This window comes from Cetorhinus maximus, chromosome 2 (assembly GCF_964194155.1).
Source record: "Cetorhinus maximus chromosome 2, sCetMax3.hap1.1, whole genome shotgun sequence".
Classification (NCBI taxonomy): Eukaryota; Metazoa; Chordata; class Chondrichthyes; order Lamniformes; family Cetorhinidae; genus Cetorhinus; species Cetorhinus maximus.
This window is the reverse complement of record NC_135880.1, coordinates 18933832-18958134: the sequence shown is the minus strand read 5'-3', so window position 1 is coordinate 18958134 and position 24303 is coordinate 18933832. Positions and strand designations below refer to the sequence as shown.

General features: G+C 46.4%; 1 protein-coding gene across 1 annotated transcript in view; it reads left to right on the top strand.

Annotated features, from left to right (window-relative positions):
- LOC144692551 (15-hydroxyprostaglandin dehydrogenase [NAD(+)]-like) overlaps positions 1-24303 on the top strand; it is a 77851-nt gene that overhangs the window by 48847 nt on the left and 4701 nt on the right. The window contains exon 5 of the mRNA XM_078561551.1: positions 20924-21000. Within this exon, the coding sequence (XP_078417677.1) occupies positions 20924-21000 (77 nt within the window). The remainder of the gene's footprint in view (positions 1-20923; positions 21001-24303) is intronic.

Here is a 24303-nt window from a genome sequence, read left to right as displayed (position 1 = left end):
GATCAGCCATGACCTTATTGAATGGCAAAGCAGGCTTGAGGGGCCGAATGGTCTACTCCTGTTCCTATTCGTTATGTTCTTATGTTCTCATAAGCATATGAGGGAGGAAGAAATTGAAGGATATGTTGATGGGGTTAGATGAAAGAAGTGGAATGGGAGGAGGCTCATGTGGAGCATTGCATAAATTCTGTGTAAACAATTCAGATCTTTTACATCTGCCTGTTCAGGTGGGTCTGAAAGTTTCCATGGTGCTTTTCGCAGAAGAGCAATGAGTTTTCCTGCTCTTCTCAAATACATTTCCTCCTACAACAATACCACTAAAGCAAGTCATTCTCCTTGTTGCTGTTTGTGGGATTTTGCTCTGTATAATTTGACCACTGCGTTCATCCAGAAAAGAACAGTGAGTGAACTTCAAAACTGCATTAAACCAGAAAATAGTGGAAATTCTCAGCCAATCTGGCAGCATCTGTGGAGAGAGAAAGAGTTAATGTCACAATAACTCCGTTAGATGTTGCCAAACCTGCTGAACATTTGCAGCATTTCCTGTTTTTTATTTCATATTTCTAGCATTCGCTTTCAGAAATATTTACTTGGCTGAAAAATGATGGCAGGTCACGCTCCTTCAACAGAAACTTCCAAACCCGTGACCTCTACCACCAAGAAGGACAAGGGCAGCAGACGCATGGGAACACCACCACCTGCAAGTTCCCTTCCAAGCCACTCACCACCCTGACTTGGAAATATATCAGCCATTCCTTTACTGTCACTGGGTCAAAATCCTGGCACTCAACTTCCTAATGGCACTGTGGGTGTACCTACACCACATGGACTGCAGCAGCTCAAGAAGGCAGCTCAGCACCACCTTCTTGAGGGCAATTAGCAATGGGCAATAAATGTTGGCCTAGCCAGTAACACCCACGCCCCGTGAAAGAGTTTGAAAAAGAAACATGCAATAGAATGGAAAATTTTTCCTTTCTGCTGTGAAGAGAGACATGTTGCGCCCATTGTGAATTACCCAAAAGCTCGGGGAGCCTATTTTTCTCCGTTGCTTTCTCCATGGCAATGCCTCAGCCTATCAAAATCAACTTGCCAGCCACCAGCATCCTTTTCTCCTGTAGTGTAAATTGTTGTGATAGATTGAAATTTGGCATTCTTGTGTTTGTCCTGATGAGTGCAGGATGAAAAGCTTCAGCAACAGGTCTCTCCTTTCAAGCTCTGTACTAACAAGCGACTGCTTCTTTCTAATTCTTTTCAATATTTATCTCCAAAAGTGAGCCTTCCACACCTTATTAAAATACTCTCACTATCCCACTTTTAATGCATTGTTGCCTTGCCGCTATTGCGAGACCAAGGTGATCCCTGTGGCTGATAGTCGCCCCAACCCTTTTGAACAATCCTCTTCCTTCTCCCGTGCTTGTCAAAGCTTTCCCCGTTTTCCTATAGAATGGTCCAGGTCTTCCTTTTATCCGCCCTGATCTTTTCTACTTCCTAATCTCCCTTTCTGCTTTCCTTCCAAACATATACCATTCTTGTTTGATTATTTTTGTAGCATTGCCACTTTTTATAACGCAGAAACACAAACACTATTTTCTTATCGAAAGGAGGAAGTGAGGTTTGTAGAGATAGTCTGCAGGTTTTTTCAATAATATTACACAACACAAACTATGTAATTTTATTTTGCACTGTTATAGAATGTTAAACATATGAATTGCAGACACCCTAGGGACTTGCATTGGCTCTCCATTTATTGCAGGCAACCTTATTTTCAAAATGGTCACTTTAAGAACTATTTCAAAATTTCGGTGGGATGGTGAATTCTTTATCCAGTATCCATAACGGCAGAGAAACCGTATCATTCCCTAGGGTGGAACCGCACAAGCTTTCAATTCCAGACACAAGAAGGGCTTCACCTGCCACTACAGATGCTGAGTAAAGAGCTCCCCTATTTCTCAAAGCCTTATCTTTCACATAAACCTGTTGCAACTTACGCTATACATACATTGACCTCAGTGAAATCTGGAAGCTGAAAGAGAGCAAGATTCAAGAGGCGTCATCAGTGATGCTGTCTCAGTGGAAGTTTCAGATGCAGCAGCTTTGAAAAAGTCTGTGTCCCATGTTTTAAGTGATGTGATGCAATTAATGCCTGTGGCTCAGTGGGTAGAAGCCTCACCTCTGATATGAGTAAATTGTGGGTTCAAATCCTACTCCTTGACTTGAGTACTGAAAGCTAGTCTCACACTCCAGTACGTGATTGAGGGAGTGCTGCACTTTTGGGTGAGACGTTAAACTGTAGCCCAGTCTGCCCTTTCAGGTGGATCCCATGGCACTATTTTGAAGAAGAGCAGGGATGTTACCCCAGGTGTCCTGGCCAAAAGCTCAATCAACAACCCTAACCAGATTATCTTATTCTTTCTTTGGGTTTGCGAGCATCGCTGGCTGGGCCAGCATTTGTTGCCCATCCCTAACTGCCCTTGAGAAGGTGGTGGTGAACCGCCTTCTTAAACTGCTGCAGTCCATGTGATGTAGGTACCCCCACAGTGCTGTTAGGGAGGGAGTTCCAGGATTTTCAGCTTGTGAAACTGAAGGAACAGCGATATAGTTCCAAGTCATGATGGTATATAGCTTGAAAAGGGGAACTTGCATGTGGTGGTGTTCCCATAGGTCTGCTGCCCTTATCCTTTTAGACGGTAGAGGTTGCGGGTTTGGATTTCCTGTTGAAGAAGCCTTGGTGAGTTTCTGTAGTACATCTTCTGTATGGTATGCACTGCTGCCACTGTGTGTCAGTAGTGGAGGGAGTGAATGTTTAAGGTGCTGGATGGGGTGCCGATCAAGTTGTCTGCTTTGTCCTGGGCTTCTTGAATGTTTTTGGAGCTGCACTCATCCAGGCAAATAGAGAATAATCCATCACACTCCTGACTTGTGCCTTATAAAGGGGGTCAGGTTTTGGGGAGTCAGGAAGTGAGTTGCTCACCGCAGGATTTCTAACCTCTGACCTGCTCTTGTTGCCACGGTATTTATATGGCTAGTCCAGTTAAATTTCTGGTTAATGGTAAACCCCAAGATGTTGACAGTGGGCAATTTAGTGATTGTAAGGCCCTTGACTGTCAAGGGGTGATGGCTGGATTCTCTCTTATTGGAGATGGTGATTGCCTGATACTTGTGTTGTCCAGGTCTCGCTGCATTTAGAAATGGACAGCTTCAGTATCTGATGAGTCACGAATGGTGCTGAACATTGTGCAATCATCAGCAAACATCCCATTTCTGACCTTATGATGGAGGGAAGAGACCTTCAACTGTTCATCAATGACCTTCCCTCCATCATAAGGCCAGAAGTGGGGATACCTTCTGACATTTGCACAATGTTTAGTACCATTCATGACTCTTCAGATACAAAAGCATCTCCATGCCTGCATGCAGCAAGAGCTGGACTAGAGACTGAACTGGACCAGCAAATAGTGTAGCTACAAGAACAGATCAGAGACTGGGAATCTGATGTGAGTAATAACTCACCCTCTTATTCCCCAAAGCCTGTCCACCATCTACAAGGCACAAGTAAGGAGTGTGATGGAACCCTCTCCACTTACCTGGATGAGTGCAGCTCCAACAACACCCGAGAAACTCAACACCGCCCAAGACAAAGCAGTCCACTTGATTGGCACACCATCCACCACCTTAAGCATTCTCTCCCTCCACCACTGGCGCACAGTGGCAGCAGTGAGTACCATCTACAAGGTGCACTGCTGCAACTCACCAAGGCTCCTTCGACAGCACCTTCCAAACCGGCGAACTCTACCACCTATAAGGACAAAGGCAACAGATGCATTGGAACACCACCACCTGCAAGTTTCCCTTCAAGCCACGCACTATCCTGACTTGGAAATAGATCACCATCCCTTCACTGCGGCTGGGTCAAAGTCCTGGAATTCCCTCTCTAACAGCACTGTGGGTGTACCTACACCACGTGGACTGCAGCGGTGCAAGAAGGTGGCTCACCACCACCTTCTCAAGGGCAATTATGGGTGGGCACCAAATGCTGGCCTAGCAAGCGACACCCACGTCCTTGTGAAATAATAATTTTTTAAAAAATATATATATATATAGTATCCCTAAATGTTATTTTCTGACAGTTACTAAACTCCAATCTATTTTTTAATTCAACTCTAAGCCAGGTTAATACCAAAGCTTTGGAGAATGGTCCTTGTGTCTGGAGGGACTTACCTCATCAGCTGGATAATTGACCATGCGTCAGGCAAACTTCCCTTCGTTTTTGTTTTCTGTCAGCTCATTTGGCCCAAAACTGGATGAAGCTAAGCTGCCCACCAGGACATAAACTGGGTACGGCACACTGATGTTGTCGCTATGTGTTATTTCCCCTCCAGGGACTCCCAAATAGCAACAGTGGCAAAAACAATGAAATACATATTTTTTAATTTGCTATTAATAGTGGTAGACTTCCCTATTGTGAATCCAACTGGTAATGTTTGCTTTCATCCAATTTTTAATGCTCCTGCATTTGGATGTTTAAACCACCTACCCACTCGGAGCCTACAGCACTTTATTATCCCAGAGGAAGCTGGAGTAATATATACTGCAAGAAATGGTTCTGCTTTTGAAAGCCCAGGTCCTCGACCATTTTGCCTGCTAACTCAGGGATTTTCAACCTTTCTGCTGCTGAGAATCTGCATCCTCGTGTTATAAGGAGTCTCTGGAACACACGTGTATTATCTTTCCTGCATATAAGTTAGTTACAGAATTAAACAGATGAGCTTACTGTCCATCCTCTTTGATTCAATCAATGTGAAACTTTGTTGCTGATGCTAGGCACCAGGTTGAGACTTGGGCGAGGGGGTATGGTGTAATGTGCTGCCACCGATGTGAGTGGCAAAGCTCAGGCGCCACAATGTTCCCTTTAAACCACGTGGCCATGAGGCAACCTGGAAGTTCCCGTGCAGGCCGCCACAAGTTGACCCCCTTTAGGTCACCACAGGTGCACAGCCACACGGAAAGATGCAAAGGGCCCGTGCACACAAACAAATCGCCCCGGCATTCCGAAAAAAATTGGAAGTTTGGTAACCAACCACTGGCTGGATGGAGTGGTCATGTCACTTAAGTCTGGGCTTAGTAATTGATAACAGAGAGGAGGTGTAGGCACTCTACCCACTCTCTTGGTATTTTTGGCAGGCTGCTTGAAACCTTCCCGCAGACCCCTAGAGGAACCGCAGACCCCCAACCCCAGTTCAGAATCACTGTTCCAACACCAGATTTTAACCCAGCCCAGCCCCACACAAACAGGGCTGATGAGTCATTAGGATGACAGTGGGCGGGAGTGGGGGGGTGGTTGGGGGTTCAACACATTGTACCCAACTCCCGCCGCTTTCTCTTTCAACTCTTTTCGGGGGCGACGGTGGTCTCGTGACAATGTCACTGGACTGGTAATCCAGAATCCCAGGCTAATGTCCTGTGGACAAGGGTTCAAATCCCATCTAAGCAGCTCATGCAATTTAAGTTCAATTATTATAAACCTGCAATTGGAAAGTCAGTCTTAGTAAGGGCGATCATGAAAAAGTTGTTGTTGTAAAATCCCACCTGGTTCACTAATGTCCTTTAGGGAAGGAAATTTGCCATCCTTACCTGGCATGGCCTACATGTGACTCCAGCCCAACAGCAATGTGATCTTAACTACCCCCTGAAATAGCCAAGTAAGCCACTCAGCTCAAGGGCAATTCGAGATGGGGAACAAATGCTGGCCTTGCCTGTGATACCCACATCCCATGAAAGAAAAAAAAATTAAACACACTCCTTGTAAAACTCTCCTCATAAAGAAACAATTTTAATTTTTAAACTGATAACCCTATTACTGGCTCCCCAGCAATTGGCAGACATGCGACTCCGCAACATATAAAACCTGTAACATGCCAATAAGGTAAAACACGTAACTGTGTGAGGCTCTCCAGCAACATTCAGAAACACAATGGAAATAGCTGTAAATCAGGAAACTGAAGGGAGGGAGGAACTCAGGAAAATTACAATCACCAGAGAAGTGGTATTGAGCAAATTGTTGGATCTGCGGGCTGACAAATCCTTGGGTCCTGATGGACTTCATCCTAGGATCTTGAAAGAAGTGGCTAGTGAGATAGTTGATGCGTTGGTTTTAATTTTCCAAAACTCCTTGGGCAGAATTTTGCCCTTGACGGGCGGGCAGCCGATCACCGCTGCCGAAACGAGCCCCGACGCCATTTTAAGTGGGCAGGCCAATTAAGGCCCGCCTAGCGTGACGCCCGACGGGAAGCGCTTTGCGCTCCCTGTGCGGGTGAGGGGGGGGACGGATTCCCCAACTGCAAGAGTGCTCTCTTTCGCACATGCACACGAAAGAGCGCACATCTCCCCTGAGGCAAAGCGCTGCCTCAGGGAGATCGCTGAAAGGCAGTGAAACATGGAAAATAGAAAAATAAAAAAATCATTAACATGTCCCCCTCATGTGAACATGTCACATGAGATGGGACATGTTAATGAAATACACAAACACTTTATTACACATTTTTAATTCCGATATCAAACCTCATCCCGCCACTGGATGAGGTTTGTAAAACAAAAGTCACTTACCCGCCTGCCCGTTGGGCCTGTGCGCTGACCCGAAGTTCGCACGGGCCCCTCAAAATCCTGGTCGACTGGTCACTTAATGGCCTTAACAAGGCCTTTAATTAATGGTGGGCGCGCATCACGCTGTATAGCACGCCCACCGACTGAAACATCGCGATGCCGTGTACTGACGTCAGGGTGCTCGGGCGATGTCAGCGCGCAACATTTTAAGCGCTGACGTGCGGGCTCCGCTACCCGCATGTCAGCCACAAGATTCAGCCCCTTAGATTCAGGGAAGGTTCCATTAGATTGGAAAATAGCAAATGTAACTCCTTTATTCAAAAAGGGAAGGAGACAGAAAGCGGGAAACTACAGGCCAGTTAGCCTAACATCTGTCATAGAGAAAATGTTAGAAGCTATTATTAAAGACGTTATAGGAGGGCACTCAGAAAAATTCAAGGCAATTAGGCAGAGTCAACATGGTTTTGTGAAAGGGAAATCATGTTTAACCAATTTTTTGGAGTTCTTTGAAGTCACATGTGTTGTGGATAAAGGGGAACCGGTGGATATACTGTACTTAGATTTCCAGAGGGCAGCTGATAAGGTGCCACATCAAACCTTATTGCAGAAAATAAAAGCTCATGCTGTAGGGGGTAACATATTGGCATGGCCTGGCTGACTAACAGGAAGCAAAGAATATGCATAAATGGGTCTTTTTCTGATTAGTGGGATGTAACGAGTGGTGCGCCACAGGGAACAGTGCTGGGGCCTAAACTCTTTGTAATTAATATAAATGACTTGGATGAAGGGACCGAAGGTACGGTTGCTAAATTTTCTGACGACACAAAGATTGGTAGGAAAGTAAGTTGTGAAGAGGACATAAGGTGGCTACAAAGTGACCTAGATAGGTTAAATAAGTGGACAAAGGTCTGACAAATGTATAATGTAGGCAAATGTGAAATTGTCCATTTTGGCAGGAAGAATAAAAAAGAAGCTTATTATCTAAATGGTGAGAGATTGCAGAGCTCCAAGATTCAGAGGGATCTGGGTGTACTAGTGCATGAGTCACAAAAGTTAGTATGCCAAGTACAGCAAGTAATTAGGAAAGCTAATAGAACATTATCATTTATTGTGACGGGAATTGAATACAAAAGTGGGGAGGTTATGCTTCAGTTGTACAGGGCATTAGTGAGACCACATTAGCGTACTATGTACAGTACTGGTCATCTTATTTAAGGAAGGATGTAAATGCATTGGAAGCAGTTCAGAGATGTTTGACCAGAGTAATATCTGGAATGGGTGGGTTGTCTTATGAGGAAAGGTTGGACAAACTATGCTTGTATCCTCTGGGCCAGGATTTTGCCCTCGTTGGGTGGGCTTGGCGAGGGTGAGCAGAAGCTGTCAGGAAGCCAGCCACTGCTCATGACCAAGCCACGTCCAAGATTTCATGCTAGTGGGCCAATTAAGGCCCGCCCAGCGCAAAGCGTGTGCTACAACGCTCAGCACTGCCTGTGTGGGGCGGGGCGGATGAGGGGGAGCGCGGAAGTTTGCGCGTGCATGCAGGTGCGCACAGGAAATGTTCCCTCAGACACCGAGCTGCCTCAAGGAGATGAAGACTTTTGAAAATTAAGAATAAAGAATTTTAAAATGTTGAAAAAACATGTCCCATCATGTAACTCTGTCACACGAGCAGGGACATGTTATGAATGAAATGTTAAAAATTTTATTTAGTTTTTAATTGCTGTCAGAAGCCTCATCCCCGCCCGTGGATGAAGTTTCCTTAAAAATTCAAAGCCCGCTTGGCCTTTTTGCCTGCCTGCCAACCATAAGGTTGGATGGGCAGCGAAAATTTTAATTCAATTAGATCTTTAATGGCTTTAATAGGCTTGTTAACTGTCGGCAGGTGTGCTGACCATTTTGCGCACCCGCTGACCAAAATATCGCACATCATTTTACGCTCGTTCGGGCCAGCCACGCGCCTGTCCGATGAGCGCAATATTCTGGCCCTGGAGTTTAGCAGAGTAAAAGGCGACTTGATTGAAATCTATAAGATCCGGAGGGGTCTTGACAGGGTGGATGTGGAGAGGATGTTTCCTCTTGTGGAAGAATCTAGAACTAGGGGGTCACTTTTTTTAAAAAAGGGGTCGCCCATTTAAAAAGAAGATGAGGTGAATTTTTTTTCACTCAGAGGGCTGTGAGCCTTTGGAACTCTTTTCCTGAAAAGGTAGTGGAAGCAGAGTCTTTGAATATTTTTAAGGCAGAGGTGGATAGATTTTTGGTGAGCTAGGGGGTGATAGGTTATCGGCGGTAGGTGGGATGCAGATTTCAGGTTACTGTCAGATCAGCCATGATCTTATTAAATGGCGAAGCAGGCTCGAGGGGCTGAATGGCGTACTCCTGCTCCTTGTTTGTATTTTCACATTATTACGTTATTTAATCTATTTGATTAGGCCTCAGCTTCTCTCATTATAATCGGATGAAATGCTGGGTATAGCTGCAGCTTAAATGAGACCATGTTCATGTCCCACTACACTTCCAATGCAGCTATTTGTTTCGAAAGAGAGCTCTGGTGTGCAGTTTTGGCCTCCTTACCTCAGAAAGGATATACTTGCCACAGAGGGAGCACAGCAAAGGTTCACCAGACTGATTCCTGGGATGGCAGGGTTGTTGTATGAGGAGAGATTTGGTCGACTAGGCCTGTATCCACTGGAGTTTAGAAGAATGGGAGGAGATCTCATTGAAACACATAAAATTATGACAGGGATGGACAGACTGGATGCAGGGATGCTGTTCCCTTTGGCTGGGGAGTCTAGAACAAGGGGTCACAGTCTCAGGATATGGGTAGACCATTTGGGACAGAGATGAGGGGAAACGTCTTCACTCAGAGGGTGGTGAGCCTGTGGAATTCTCTGCCACAGAAGGCTGTGGAGGCCATGTCACTGAATATATTTAAGAAGGAAACAGATTTCTAGACTCTAAAGGCATCAAGGGGTATGGGGAGAGAGCGGTAGCATGGCGTTGAGGTAAAGGCCCAGCATGGCAGATCAGGCTCAAAGGGCCGAATGACCTGCTCCTGCTCTTGCTCCTATTTTCTATGTTGCTATGCCTCTGAGAGGGTCTTGGTTTTCAGTTTCCACGGAGAAGCGAATTGAATTGGGGAATGTGAGACCAAAAGAAAACAGAGATCAAAGACCCTGAAATGCAATATATTACAAGGAAGTTAACTTACGCAGTCACAACGAAGCAGTGACCTTGCTCATAGAGCCTTTTAATCAGGAGATTTCTCAGTTGTGTGTTGGAGCTGTCAGCTTCACCAAGTCCTTTAGTGTGTGTCACAGAGTCTAGGCCCAGAGTTATTTGTGCAGCTTGCGCCTTGTCCAAGAATAATAAAATGGGGCTTTTCCATGTGTTTTTCACTGAAAGATTATTGTTTAGACTGCTGCCTTTGGAAAAGATTGGTGAGCTGATAGCCCATGCAGGTCAGCTTACACGATAGATAAGAATCCAATCTTGGCAAGAAATGCTGCTACTCGGAAAGTAAACACTCCATAAATCCTGATGTTTATTGAAAAGGCTCAAACGACATTGACATTTTTATTAGAAGTACTACCGGAGGAACACAGTCAGTCCAGCTCCTGACTGCACTGTTTCAGTACAATGAAGGGAGGCCATGAAGTAAGCAAATAAGTAACTGCTTGCTATGTATTTCTTGCGTACTACTTAATGTATTTCCCTTCATAACAACAATGAAGACACTTTTAAAAATACCTTAGTGCTTTGGCACATCCTGAGGTCAACAAATGTGCTATATAAAATTCAAGTTTTTTCTTTATTCTTTCATTATGTCAAAGCTAAGCAGGTGGTTTAGTGGAGTAGTCACCATTGGACTAGTAATCCTAGGCCCAGGCTAATGTTCTGGGGACATGGGTTCAAGTCCCACCATGGCAGCTGGTGGAATTTAAATTCAAGTAACAAATCTGGAATGGAAAGTTAGTCTCAGTAACAATGACCATGACAACTATCATCAATTGTTGTAAAAACCCATCTGGTTCACTAATGTCCATTAGGGAAGGAAATCTGCCGTCCTTACCTGGTCTGGTCTACATGTGACTCCAGACTCATACCAATGTGGTTGAGTCTTAACTGCCCCCTGAAATGGCCTAGCAAGCCACTCAGTTCAAGGGCAGTTAGGGATGGGCAACAAATACTGGCCCTGCCAGCGACGCCCACATCCCATGACAGAATAAGAAACCCGTGCTGATTTTTAATTAGCTGCAACTGACAACTCATTCGATAAAGAAATTGAAGAATTAGGTCAAAGAAGAAACATTGCATGCATTCTCAGTCGTAATTCAGATCGTATGGTTTGTTTGCACTGTATTTGCAGCGACAAAACATACCTCTGTACATTCAGGGGCAGATTTCATTGCTAGAGTCAGCGCCCCAGTTGGCAGAAGAATCGGTTAGGAAGAAGAGTGCAATGGGTCAGGAGCTTGTGCGATGATTGCAAACTAAATCATGGTTAGAGAAATGGAATGAGACAAAGGGTAAAGGTGAAGATGAGGGAATTTGGAGAGGGTTTTCAGGCAGAGACGTAGAACAAAAGAGCTTGCAGGTCCTGGTAATCATCCATGCCCACTGGCGTAGGGCGGGCTCAGTGGCATGAGCGGACAATATGGCGAGAAGGCCAAAAATCAGTTTCACGACATCGTGAAACCAATTTTTGTTTCTTTTCATTCACTCATGGGATATATTGACCATCCCTAATTACCCTTGCTCAGAGGGCATTTAAGAGTTAACCACATTGCTATGGGTCTGGAGTCACATGTAAGCCGGACAGGTGAAGGCAGCAAATTTCTTTCCCTAAAGGATATTAGTGAACCAGATGGGTCTTTACGACAATCGTTTCATGGTCATCATTAGACCTTTAATTCCAGATTTTTTTTTTATTGAATTCAAATGTCACCATCTGCCATGGTGGGATTCAAACCCAGGTCTCCAGAGCATTACCCTGAGTCTCTGGAATATGAGTCCAGTGACAATACCACTACACCACCGCCTCCCCACTTGTCCATTCAGCCCAGCGATGGCGGGCTGCGTTCCCCGCCATTGGACATCGGGAAGCTCATTGTAATACATCAGCATACCATTCTAAGGCTAGCTCACCGGACTCATCCCACCCTCACACACCCCCCCTCCCAGTGCTGGATTGTCAATCACACTGACATGTTTCACAACAGCATATAAAAGGCGTGCACTTGGTGGGCTGCACTATGTGGGGAACACGGAAGTGAGTACACAGTAACATTGCAGAACATTCGCGTGAAGGTTGAGGCACTTGTGGAGAGGGGGTGGCAAAGGCTGCCTTGTAGTTGAAGGTAGTGCACAAGCACATGCAGGGTGGGGGGTTTGGGTGAGGGAAGCGGCCACACATTAGGGACACCTTGTACAAAGTGGCCATTTCTCTGCAACTGAGACAGTTCAGGTGCAGCCACATTGATATGATTGGAGTTGGGCCTCCAGCTTAACTGCCCACTCAAGCAATGCAGAGGCATCAGAGTCCCAGCAAGTGCTCCAGAGATTGTTACCCCTCTGGCACAGACTACAAACTAATGAGCGTTTTAGTGCACTGCAGAACAGTTGGATGACTGGGCACGTTGTACAATCTCCTTGCTAAAGCTGGCTGTGGAGCAGTCACTGGTGGAGGCGCTCACAGCCCCTTGCAATGTTATCATCCCGGTTTGGACCAGTCTCCCCCATGGTTCTAGCTAACAGTGCAGCCTTGCAGTGCGGTTTAGGAGAATGCCTGCACCTTAGCTGAGAGCACGGCATGCAGTCCAATGGGCAAAGCTGCCACCAATCAGTCAGGTGGTGTGGGGTGGAGGTGGGTGGGGTTTCGGGCAGCCATGCAGTACACTAATCTCTGGCCATCCGAGTGGTAGTCAACACTCTCCGGGATGTGTTAAGGGGCCTTCAGACTTAACCAAGGGAGGTTCTTAGTAGACCCAAGCTAATATGGCGTCTCTGTCTTTCATCCTGCGGGAGGAGTACATAAGGAGCATAGAGCCTGGTAAACTAGCTGTATGCCTCATGGCGTACAGAGAGCAGAGGCAACAGAGAAGAGAGTGACTGAGGTGCCTGGCAGTGCAGAGGGAGGAACAGCACCCTCTGGGAGAAGGGCCAGCTGGGGCTCCCGCACACACCGCCAAAGAGCCACAGCGAGCTGTCGCTGGTCAGCACCTAGCCAGAGCCAGGATCTGGGCAGGTTTCATGCCTGCAGATGACTAAGAACCAGAAACACTGAAGACTGCGCATGTCTAGGGAACTGGTCAGTCACATCTGCCAGATACGGCAGGATTTGGCACCATGTCGACATAGAGGGCATCCACTACCAGTGGCTGTGAAAGTGACAGCACTGCTCAATCTCTATGCCAGTGGCTCCTTTCAGGGCCCCACAGGTGACCTCTGTGGGATCTCACAAGCCTATACCCAGAAATGCATCCATGAGGTCACGGATGCCATCTCCAGGAGGACACAACTTTGTGTATTTCGCCCGGGACCAGGAGGGAAAGGATGTAAGAGTGATTGGATTTGCCCAGATCTCGCGTTTCCCACAGGTTCAGGGCGCTATCGACTGCATTCATGCGGTGCTCAGATCTCCGTCACGACACAGGGTCAACTATGTCAACCGCAAGGGATTCCACTCACTGAATATGCAGCTGGTGTGTGACCACCACCAACGCATCCTGCAGGTCTGCACATGGTTTCCATTCTCATTCGGTCACGGATCCCTGAAGCCTTCCAGAGTCCACAGAAGCTGCAAGGATGGCTCCTCAGGGACAAGGGTAGTGGCTGATGACACCCGTGTGGTGGCCACAGACTGCAGCAGAGCAACGGTATAATGAAGCTCACACTGCAACTCGTAACTTGGTGGAGCAAACCATCTGGATGCTGAAAATGAGGTTCCAGTGCCCGGACCAGTCTGGTGGAGCCCTGCAATATAGTCCACAGAGGGCGTCATGCATCATTGTTGCCTACTACACCCTTTACAACCTAGCGCTGCAACGCGGAGAGGAGCTGGCTGAGGAAGAGAGGCAGGAGCTGGAGGTCTCCTCCAATGAGGAAGATATCGTCGGTGATGAGGGTGAGGAAGTCCTTGAAAGCGAAGATGACGGCGATGAGGCCCTCGCACTGGCCAGACGAGACAGGCGCGTTCGGGAGGCCCTCATAACCGCTAGATTTGTGGAGGATGATGACAACGTGCAGTGAGGGGGTCCCATAGATCCTCACATTGCATCTATGAATGTTTGACTCCAGTCTGGCTTATGGCAGCGCACATACCCGCTGTGCTAATGCTCCTGTCATGGAGAATCAGTGCAGGCCCGAATAGTCGCTCGATTGCAGGAGGATGATGACTACATGCAGTAAGGTCATTCCATAGATCTTCACATAGCCTCTGAGAATGTTTGACTCCTGTCTGGCTGAGGGCAGCTCACTTGCGCTCTATGTTCAGGGTCGTATCATAGAAACGCAGCCATGAAATTTAAAAGCGTCAGATCCTTTGTCTGCCTGCAGCAACTGACCCCCACTAGTAGCACAGCATCACTGGCCACAGATGCTAAAGAGATGGGGGACAGTCGCAACTTAAAGGTGCTGAGAGCACACAGAGAGAATGATGGAACTCTATGAGGCCTGCCCACGATATTCTGGCAGCAATGTCAAGCACCGCTGGGACGCAGGCATCAGTAATGTGTCCAGGGAGTGTGAGGCTGGACCATCACTGTGGTCCGAAGGCTGCACAAAGAACAGGGAAGAGGCCCTGAATTGAGACACCTGCCTTTATCTTGTGCAGAAAAGTTTCACATCTGAGTGACACGAACACTGCTCATCAGAACAAGGAACCATAGGCAGTGATACATTCTTGGGAGTTTATTGACAATACTGAACATTATGTACAAGTGATTAACACCCGTGCCCAGGCTGTGCAGCTACATCCCTCGCCTTTGAATCAGAAGGTTGTGGGTTCATGTCCCACTCCCGGAAACCAAGAACTGTGAATGTACTCGAAAGAGTTACATGCGATCTGTTGATAACTCGAAAGAGTTACATCTTCTTAACTTTCCTAACCCTGCAGCTACATCTTGGTGCTCCCGGGACATCCACAGCGGAGGTGGAGGCAGCCTGCTGACTGTGACGCCCTGTCTGTGATGACCTTGACGAGTATCCTCTGGAGGGCCGAGACCTGGAGGGCACCAGCCTACTGCTGTGTGGCAGTAGCTCCCTCCTCGAGCTGTGGAGCTGGAGCTGCTGGGGTCACAGGAATAGGGGATTCAGATGGGCTGGATACTCCTGGAGCCACCTGGGTGGATGGCCCCGGGGTGTCCTCCCTATGGGTGCCCAAGGGCCCCTGGCTGACTGCTTGAGGAGAAGAGGTAGCAGGAGTGAGATCAAGCTGCCTGGCACCCCTCTCGTGTACACACTGTTGGAGGCCATCTATGGATGGAGTTCAGCCCGCACAGCAGTGCCGGAGCAACGCCCTGGACCAAGGTCTCCATGGCAGCCGCCATCCTATCAGTGTTGACCTCAGTGCATCGGCATGCCGGCGCTATCACCTCAGACTGAAGGCGGACGGACTCCTCCATCGCTCCTTGCAATCTGAGGAGTGCAGCGGACATCCCTTCCTGATGTTCCCAAGCTTGCCTCTGCAGTTCCAGCAACTGTGACATGACCGAGTCCAGATGTTCGTCATCTGCCTCAGACTCAGCAGATTTCTGGCCTCCAGCAGTCCTCCGAGTGCCGGACACCTGGGAAGGCCCTGCTGCCACCTGCTGTGGATTAGAAAGTGTGATCTGCTCATCAGATTATGATCCTGAGGCTACTCTAAAGCTAGGTCCCACCGAGGTGTGTGTCTCTGCGCTGGTGGAGGGTGTAGGTGAGCGCTGACGGGACTTCAAGGAGGCTGCCTCCAGATTTCTCTTCAGAGGTTTCTTTGGGGCTCGATTGGAAGCCCTGGGTCACGGACTCTGTCGGCCATTTCCCAGATGTGCCTGCGGAAGCAAGGAGAGGTAATTAGTGTATGGCAGTGGCCTGTGAAACAGGGCACATCACTCACAGCATGGTCATCTGATGGATGTTGCACTGCTGGATCCTCACTTAGTAGAGCAGCGCCAACCTCACCGTCAGCACAGGAATGGTCCAGATCATCGCCGGCCAGCTGGATGGCTCTGTTTTCAAAGTTGGTGAAGACCTTGATTTTAGAGATGGGGAGAGTGTAAGCAGGTCCCCTGCCAGGCCAGGTGATAAGTATGCCAGGATTGCATGAGCGGTGAGTGGTCCCATGGATGGGATGAGGACAATGAAGGTGTGTGTGAGAGAGTGAATGGTGGTGTCCCTTGAACAGGCAGTGAGTGAGGGCCCTGTGGATGTGTGCTGGGTTTGTGAGCGCTTGAGTTGAGAGTGATGAGAAGAGTGACTTACCCTGGCAGAATGGAGGAGATCATTTATCCTCTTTCGGCACTGGGTGGCTGTCCTCTTTTGCTGGGTGTTGGCACTGACCACCGCTGCCACCACCTCCCCAGCCAGATTTGAGAGCTTGCTGCCCAGTGAGGGTAGAGGACATCACAGCGAACCTCCACTGCATCCAAAAGGCGCTCGAGGGACACCCCATTGATCCTGGGCGCTGCAGTATTTTTGCCTTTCAGGGCCATGTTTTGTTTGCAGCTGCTGTGCACTGGAAGCACTGGAATGTGTGCGCACGGCTACCCTTTAAGCATGGTGCCTGGCGTGATGAAGCGGTGAGACGATGGCATGGTGGGCAAATGAGAGCTTGCCCTCCATGGAAATGATGTGTTTCCTGGGGATGCATAATTAATGCGGTGGGTTTGGGACGATGCGGCATGAAAAGCCGCCATTGCAGCCGGCAGGTTTACCCTTCCACTACCCCGCTTAGTGCAAATCTGGGATGACTTCGCCCAATGGGAGGAAGTTATGTAGATGTACAGACTCTTGACCAGACCCCATTTTGAGCTGAACTATGTTCATTTCTAGGGTAGGAACCTCTAGAAGGAGATATTGGCCTTGGGTTAGATGCAACAGATTCACCCGAAAGATATTAAAGGCTTAAGAGCTTAAATTTTGAGGACAGAGACCAGGCTGCATAAATTTGAGTTCAATACCCTTAAACGTAGAAGGTTGGGGTGATCTAATCCAGGTGTTTAAAATGATATGAGGATTTGAGCAAGTAAGGACACCCTCCTCACCCAGCTCCAAAGTCGTGTTTGTGTATGTGTGCATGTGTGTGTGTGTGTGTGTGTGTGTGCACATGTGTGTGTGGGCCTGTGTGTGTCTATGTGTGTGTCTGTGTGCGTGTAGCTTTGGACTATATGTGCTTCACTGCTAAGTTACAGATGATTTTGGACTGGTTGTACCCAGAATCCACGTCAGCCCCAGAATACTAATGCCTTGAAAGAACCCTGTGACCTATCAGTAGTGTTCATGCATACATTAAGAAATTCCTTTGCCTGTTCTTTTAATGAAGCTGCTTGTTGCTAAAATTGCACAGCATTATTTAAGTCAGTTGCTCAATGGGGTATCAACGGGTGCGTGATTTGCTTTAACATAATGCAACTTCAGCAACTGAGTATTAATTCAAAGTTTGGTCTTCTGCCTATGAAAGAGTTCCAAACAATGGTGGTACTGGTTGAGGAAGCTTCACAGACCTGAGGAGTATTGTGTGGACCTTCACCATCAGACTTGATACAAAACGTTAAGATGCATTTGCACTAGTTGGTGTGGCCCTAGCATCAAAATGGAGATCTGGTTTGAGCTTTAGTAATTCTTAGTATCTAGTGCTCGGCCAACCAGGGCTTTCTAGAGGACTGATAACATTGCCGCAGATCCTCAATGCAACTATACTCTGGTATAGTTAAGAGCATCTTACTGGAGTCCATTAATCTACATGATTTGTATTACGTTGCGTTCAGGTCTGTAAGACGGGTTAAACTTGCAACTTGCCAAAGAGGGCTGCAAAATCCCATTGTGCAGTAAATCTATGCTTTGCACAGCACTGAGTTTTCCAACAGCAGGCGGGGTCCTGCTTTATTAAGGACTGCAACACCAGCTTTCCAACGATTGTTGTTACTTGTCTTCTTCATGCATAAAATGCAATTACCAGGCCAAGCAATTGAATGTCTGTCACCTCAAAAAGAGTTTTCTTGAGACCTGAGGAACAGGTGACTTTGGAGGTGAGCATGGCGATAGAAGTCCTGCCAATGAAATATACACTGAAGGTCAGCACAATGATTTTTGCAATGGCAGCCAATCTAGGAGGTGTTGGTGGCACAGTGGTTATGTCACTGGACTAGTCAGAGAGCCAGGCCATTTCTTTGGGAACGTGGGGTAGGATTTTTAGGTTGGCATGTGGGTGCAATCAGCAGGCTGGAAGCGGCTGAGGAGCAGACCAGCGCCCGCGATCGGCCCCTGACCGCGATTTCAGGCTGGCCGGTCAGTTAACGGCCAGCCAGCGTGAAGCGTGCACTGGAATGCTCAGCGCTGCCTGCGTAGGGGCAGGAGGAGGTCAACGCAGGTGCGGGTGAGCGCTGAATGAAAGCTTCCTGAAGACAGAGAGCTGCCTCAGGGAGCTGAAGACTTCAAAACGATTAAATAAAAATTCGCCCCCCTCCCCACCCCCACCGTCCGCCAAGCATAAGGTTGATGTCCAAAGGGACCTGGGTGTCCTTGTTCATGAGTCACTAAAAGACAGCATGCAAGTTCAGCAAACAATTAGGAAGGCAAATGGTATATGGCTTTCATCACAAGGGAATTTGAGTACAGGAGTAAAGATGTCTTGCTGCAATTGTATAGAGTGAGACTGCACCTGGAGTATTGTGTACAGTTTTGGTCTCCTTATCTAAGGAAGGACATACTTGCCTTAGAGGAACTGCAACAGAGGTTCACCAGACTAATCCCTGGGTATGGCGGGATTGGCTTATGAGGAGAGGTTCAGGAAACTGGGCCTGTATTCTCTAGAGTTTCGAAGAATGAGAGATGATCCATTGAAACTTATTCAATTCTTACAGGGTGTGACAGGGTGGATGTGGATAGGATGTTTCCCCTGGCTGGTGAGTCTAGAACCAGAGGACACAGTCTCAGAATAAGGGGAAATTAATTTATGACTGAGATGAGGAAGAGTTTCTTCACTCATAAGTTGGTGAGTCTTTGGAATGCTCTACACCAGAGGGTCGTGGAAGCTCAATCATTGAGCATGTTCAAGACAGAAATCGATAGGTTTAACAAAGAACAAAGAACAAAGAAAAGTACAGCACAGGAACAGACCCTTCAGCCCTCCAAGCCTGCGCCGATCATATTGCCCGTCAACTAAAACATTTTGCACTTCCGGGGTCCGTATCCCTCTATTCCCATCCTATTCATGTATTTGTCAAGCTGCCTCTTAAATACCACTATCGTACCTGCTTCCACCACCTCCTCTGGCAGCGAATTCCAGACACTCACTACCCTCTGTGTAAAAAACTTGCCCCGCATATCTCCTCTATAGTTTTCTCCTCTCACCTTAAATCTATGTCCCCTAGTAATTGACTCTTCCACCCTAGGAAAAAGATTCTGACCATCTACTCTGTCCATGCCACTCATAATTTTGTAAACTGCTATCAAGTCGCCCCTCAATCTCCGTCGCTCTAGTGAGAACAATCCGAGTTTCTCCAACCTCTCCTCATAGCTAATAACCTCCAGACCAGGCAGCATCCTGGTAAACCTCCTCTGCACCCTCTCCAACGCCTGCATATCCTTCTGGTAATGTGGTGACCAGAATTGCACGCAATATTCCAAGTGTGGCCTAACCAAGGTTCTATACAGCTGCAGCATGACTTCCCAGCTTTTATACTCAATACCCCTGCCAATGAAGGCAAGCATGCCATATGCCTTCCTGACTACCTTATCCACCTGCATTGCCACTTTCAGTGACCTGTGGATCTGTACACGGTTTAGTTTCTGGATACTAATGATATCAAGAGATATGGGGATAGTGCAGAAAAGTGACATTGAGGTAGATGGTTAACCATGGCCTAATTGAATGGTGGAGCAGGCTCGAGGGCCAAATGGTCTACTCCTGTTCCCATATTCATATTTTTTGTACCTGTTCACTTACTTTTAATGATCTGTTAACTTAGAATCCCAAATCTTTCTGCTCCTCCTCTATTCCTAGTTTTGCAACAGTTGGAAAGTATTCTAATTTATCTTTCATAAATGGATGACATGTAACTTCCCCTCATTAAATGCCATTTGGCATAGTTTAGCTCATTCACTTATCATATCCATCAAGCAGATTTCAAACCCTTTCTTCCCACTTCCTGTCTCCTGCCGACCAACCATCATCCCACTTGTCAAAAGTTACTTCCAATTCCATGGATTTTCTTTGCAAATAATCTCTTGCCTTTTGGATGTTAAATTGACAGGCCTGCGGTTATTTGGTTCCTTTCCCCTACCTTTCCTAAATAATGAAGCAACGATTGAAAGTTTCCAAACTAATGACATGATTCCCAAATCAAGAGAGCTTTGAAAGGTTATGGTGAGTACGCTCACCTTTTTATACTGTGGGATGGAAACCATCAGGATTTTTTGCTGAGCGAGTGGGTACGCGCCCGACCCGCTCGAGCGTAGAATGACGCACGATGACGTTGGGTGAGGATCCCTACGTCATCGCGCATTCGCGTGATATTTCAGTCACCGGGCGTGCACGGAAGTCGGCAGCATGCCCGGCAACAATTAACAGGCCTATTAAGGCCATGAAAGTGATAATTAAATGTGATTTTTCGCTGCCCGTCCAACCTTACGGTTGGCAGGCAGACGAATGGGCCAAGCAGCCTTTGGATTTTTCTAATGAAACCTCATCCACAGGCAGGATGAGGCTTCCAACAGGAATTAAAAATAAAACCAAAATGTTTAAGTCTCATTGATAACATGACCCTTCTCATGTGGCAGAAGCTCTGTGCCTCCAGGGAACTTTCAGTGCGCACACCCATGCTAATGCGCAAACTTCCGCCGTTAATTGGCCAGCCGGCATGAAATCGCGGTTGGGGCCCAATTATGGGCGCCGGTTGGTTTCACAACCGCTCCCGGGCCTGCCCGCCATGCCCGCTTGACGAGGTAAAAATCCTGCCCCTGGAGATTTATCAATCTTCAGTCCCCAGATTTTCTCCTTTCCCATTTTGTTTCTTATATTGAATCATGACAATTCATATACACGATAACTAAGTTCAGTGGAAGATTAGGTCAAATTGAAGATGCTGATTCATGCTATTTTACCCTGTGATTTGTTTAATTTATTTAGGTTTCATACCAGCAGCGCATTGTCCAGTGTACACAGCTTCAAAGCACGGAGTACTTGGCTTTACTCGATCTCTTGCTGTAAGTATTGTCAACAACAACAGTCGATCACCTGACACTATCAGGACAGGTCATCATATCCTGCAATATACAACATTTACTTCAGCAGCACTACATGGAATTCACAACACAGAAACAGACCATTCAGCCCAACTGGCCTGATACGGCGTTTATGCTCCACACAAATCTCCTCCCACTCTATTTCTCTTCAGCCTATCAGCATATCCTTCTATCGCTTTCTCCCACACGTGTTTATCTAGCTTCCCCTTAAATGGTCTATTCACCTCAACTACAGCTTCCACATTCTAACCACTCTCTGGGTGAAGAAGTTTCTCCTGAATTCCCCTTTTCATTTATTAGCGATTTATTAGTGACTATTTAATATTTATGATCCAGGGTTTTGGGTTCCACAGAATTACAAGCACCTTCCCTGTGATGAATTTGGTTGTAATTTCCCTCAAATCTCATTGCAATGGTAATTCCAGGCATTTGACTTTCGCAAACAAACCTTTTCCTCGAGGTCAGTCACTCAGTAGAAAGCTGTGTTGAAGATTTTGGTCACATTGGCCCAGATTTTGGTGGCAGTAAAGATGGCGGATCTTTCAACATTCACCATTATTACTACTCCGAAACTGGCAGCAACTCCTGGTGTCTGCTCATGAGCAGTTAAACACGGAGATCAGAAATTTCTGTCAGTGATTCTCCACTTTCCGACAGGGGGTGCACTGTTGAAATTCCCCAGGCTGCAGTCAAGTAGAAATTGTTGAACTGTTGAGGACTTGCCTTCTTTTCTCTCTGTAAAATCCCTTGAAAAAGTTATGCCTTGTTGAGTGAGATGCAACTAGGTTTAACAGACTACAAAGTACATGGTTATTCATGAGCAGCTTCATTGTCCCCAAAAAGCTAGTTTTATATTTGTGGAATGCTAAAGTTCTCCATTATGATAAAAAAAAATTCACATACTAAAAATAATTTAAAAAAATATTTGTCTATAATACTTCAGCTTCTATTTTAATCCCATGCGTAAATCCCAATAATTTACGTCACTCTTTGTAGAACTTTCATTAAAAGTGAATGATAATCAACACTTTTAACTCCCTGGTTTGCTGTCTGTGAGAATGCTAATGTTTACCCTGCTTGACGACATCACTGTTGTTGGATGCCTGGAGATCACTTTGACTTGTCGCCTGCATTCAAACTGACATCGGAAAAGGGGAAATCCATGCCACAGAGGTCACTAGATCTTTTTTTTTAAATTCATTCATGGGATGTGAGCTTTGCTGGCTGGGCCAGCATTTATTGCCCATCCCCAGTTGCCCTTGAGAAGGCGGTGGTGAGCTGCCTTCTTGAACCACTGCAGTCCATGTGGTGTGGGTCCACCCAGAGTGCTGTTAGGAAGGGAGTTCCACGGTTTTGACCCAGCGACAGTGAAGGAACAGCGATATATTTCCAAGTCAGGATGGCGAGTCACTTGGAGGGGAACTTCTTGGTGGTGGTGTTCCCATTTGTCTGCTACCCTTGTCCTTCTAGATGATAATGGCTGTGTGTTTGGAAAGTGCTGTCTAAGGAGCCTTGGTGAATTTGTGGGCATCTTTCTTCGAGATCAGTAGCGAGCCCTGTTGCTTCTCTGTTGCCCATGAAATCTGGGCCACAATCTTGTTTCTGTCATCATAGGATGGATGGAAAAGAGAAAAAATGTTTGAGATGTAAAGAATACAATGGAGGCTTTGATTGAGATGCATACACATTCATCTTCATGAGGTAGTGTGTTTGAAGGGACAATCTGCATTTCAATTTGTAACCCTGACTACACATTGCCCACCTTTCAAGTCTGGCAACCCACTGCAAGCCTAGAATTGGTAAGTTTAACCTATAAACTCCGACATCATCTAGGCAAAATCAAGTATCCTAGGCACTTCCCATTCACTACCACTGTACAAAATTTAACAACCAATCATAATTTTTAAGTACAAAATGCCAACTAAGGTACAAACTATACCCCAGTTTATACTGTTTATTGCTCATCACATTAAATATAATTAATCTACTGTCAAATGACACTTGAAAATAGCTGTTAGAAATTTAATTACATTTTCAGAAGTATGACATTCACCTTCTCTACTGAAGTGGGTTTGTGTATTGTTCTATGGCAGCCTCATGGTACTTCAATCAGCTGACCAAGTATGAGCCTGGACAGTGAGTATCAATAGACTCTGAAGGGGTATTGCCGCTGAACTTGATGTTGTCTTCACCTAATGTGCATTTGCAAATGCACATGTTTTCCATCTGAGCCTAGTAGATGGCAATCAGGAGCACCAAGGCTAATTCTAGCACTCCCACTGCTGGGATCAGCTAACTTGGCACAGATCAAAGGTTAATACTGGCACCTTTGTGTCCTGTATAACTCAAAATCAGGAGTTCTGGCACATGTGGAGAGATCCCTTTGAAGACACCTAATGAATGATTGTAGATTGAGATGGTATTCAATGTTGAGTTTATGAATTCACAGTACTTTTGATCTTAGGCTGAGTTAATGAAATGTGAAACAATGAGTCAAGCGCACTTTCAAGAGAAGCATGTTGATGTGACAGGGTGGGAAGGGGCAGAATCCTCCGTGGATCGCATCATTACCCTCCTCTTTGCTGCTTCTCCTGCCAATTGCCAATGCAAATAGTCAGAATTCTTTCATTTACATGCATGACAGAAATATTATCAGCGCTGGCCATCTTTCAACATTCAACTGTCTTTATGGAACTTCTCTGAGACCTGCAGCATGATCTATCATGCGAAACTGTGCTCCACAACTGGAGTTACTGAAGTCTCAGCGGACTGATGTGTAGAGCTCTCTGGACATTCTGGAATTCGAAAGTAAAGACAGGAATTTCCTTGAAGTTTTCTGCGCCACACCATCTTAACTTTGCCGGAAGTGTGACGGAAGCTTTGTTTACACATGAAAAGAACAGAGTTTTCTTATATTTCCAGTAATGTTACAGTGGTAATGTCTGAGCAGCTCTAAGGACCTTTCAGCCCATATAGCACAGAAGAAGGCCATTCTGCCCATCATGCCTGTGCCGGCTCCTTAAAAGAGCCATCCAATCAATCATATTCCCTGGTTCTCATTTTTTTTCCCTTCGACCATATATCCAATTGCCTTTTGAAAGTTATTATTGAATCTGCTTCCACCACCCTTTCAGGCAGTGCATTTCAGATCATAACAACTGGCTATGTAAAAAAAAATCTCCTTATCCCTGCCCTTTCACCCATTGTCTTAAAACTGCAGTCCTGAAGAAGAGCCATATTAGACACAAAACATTATCTCTGTTT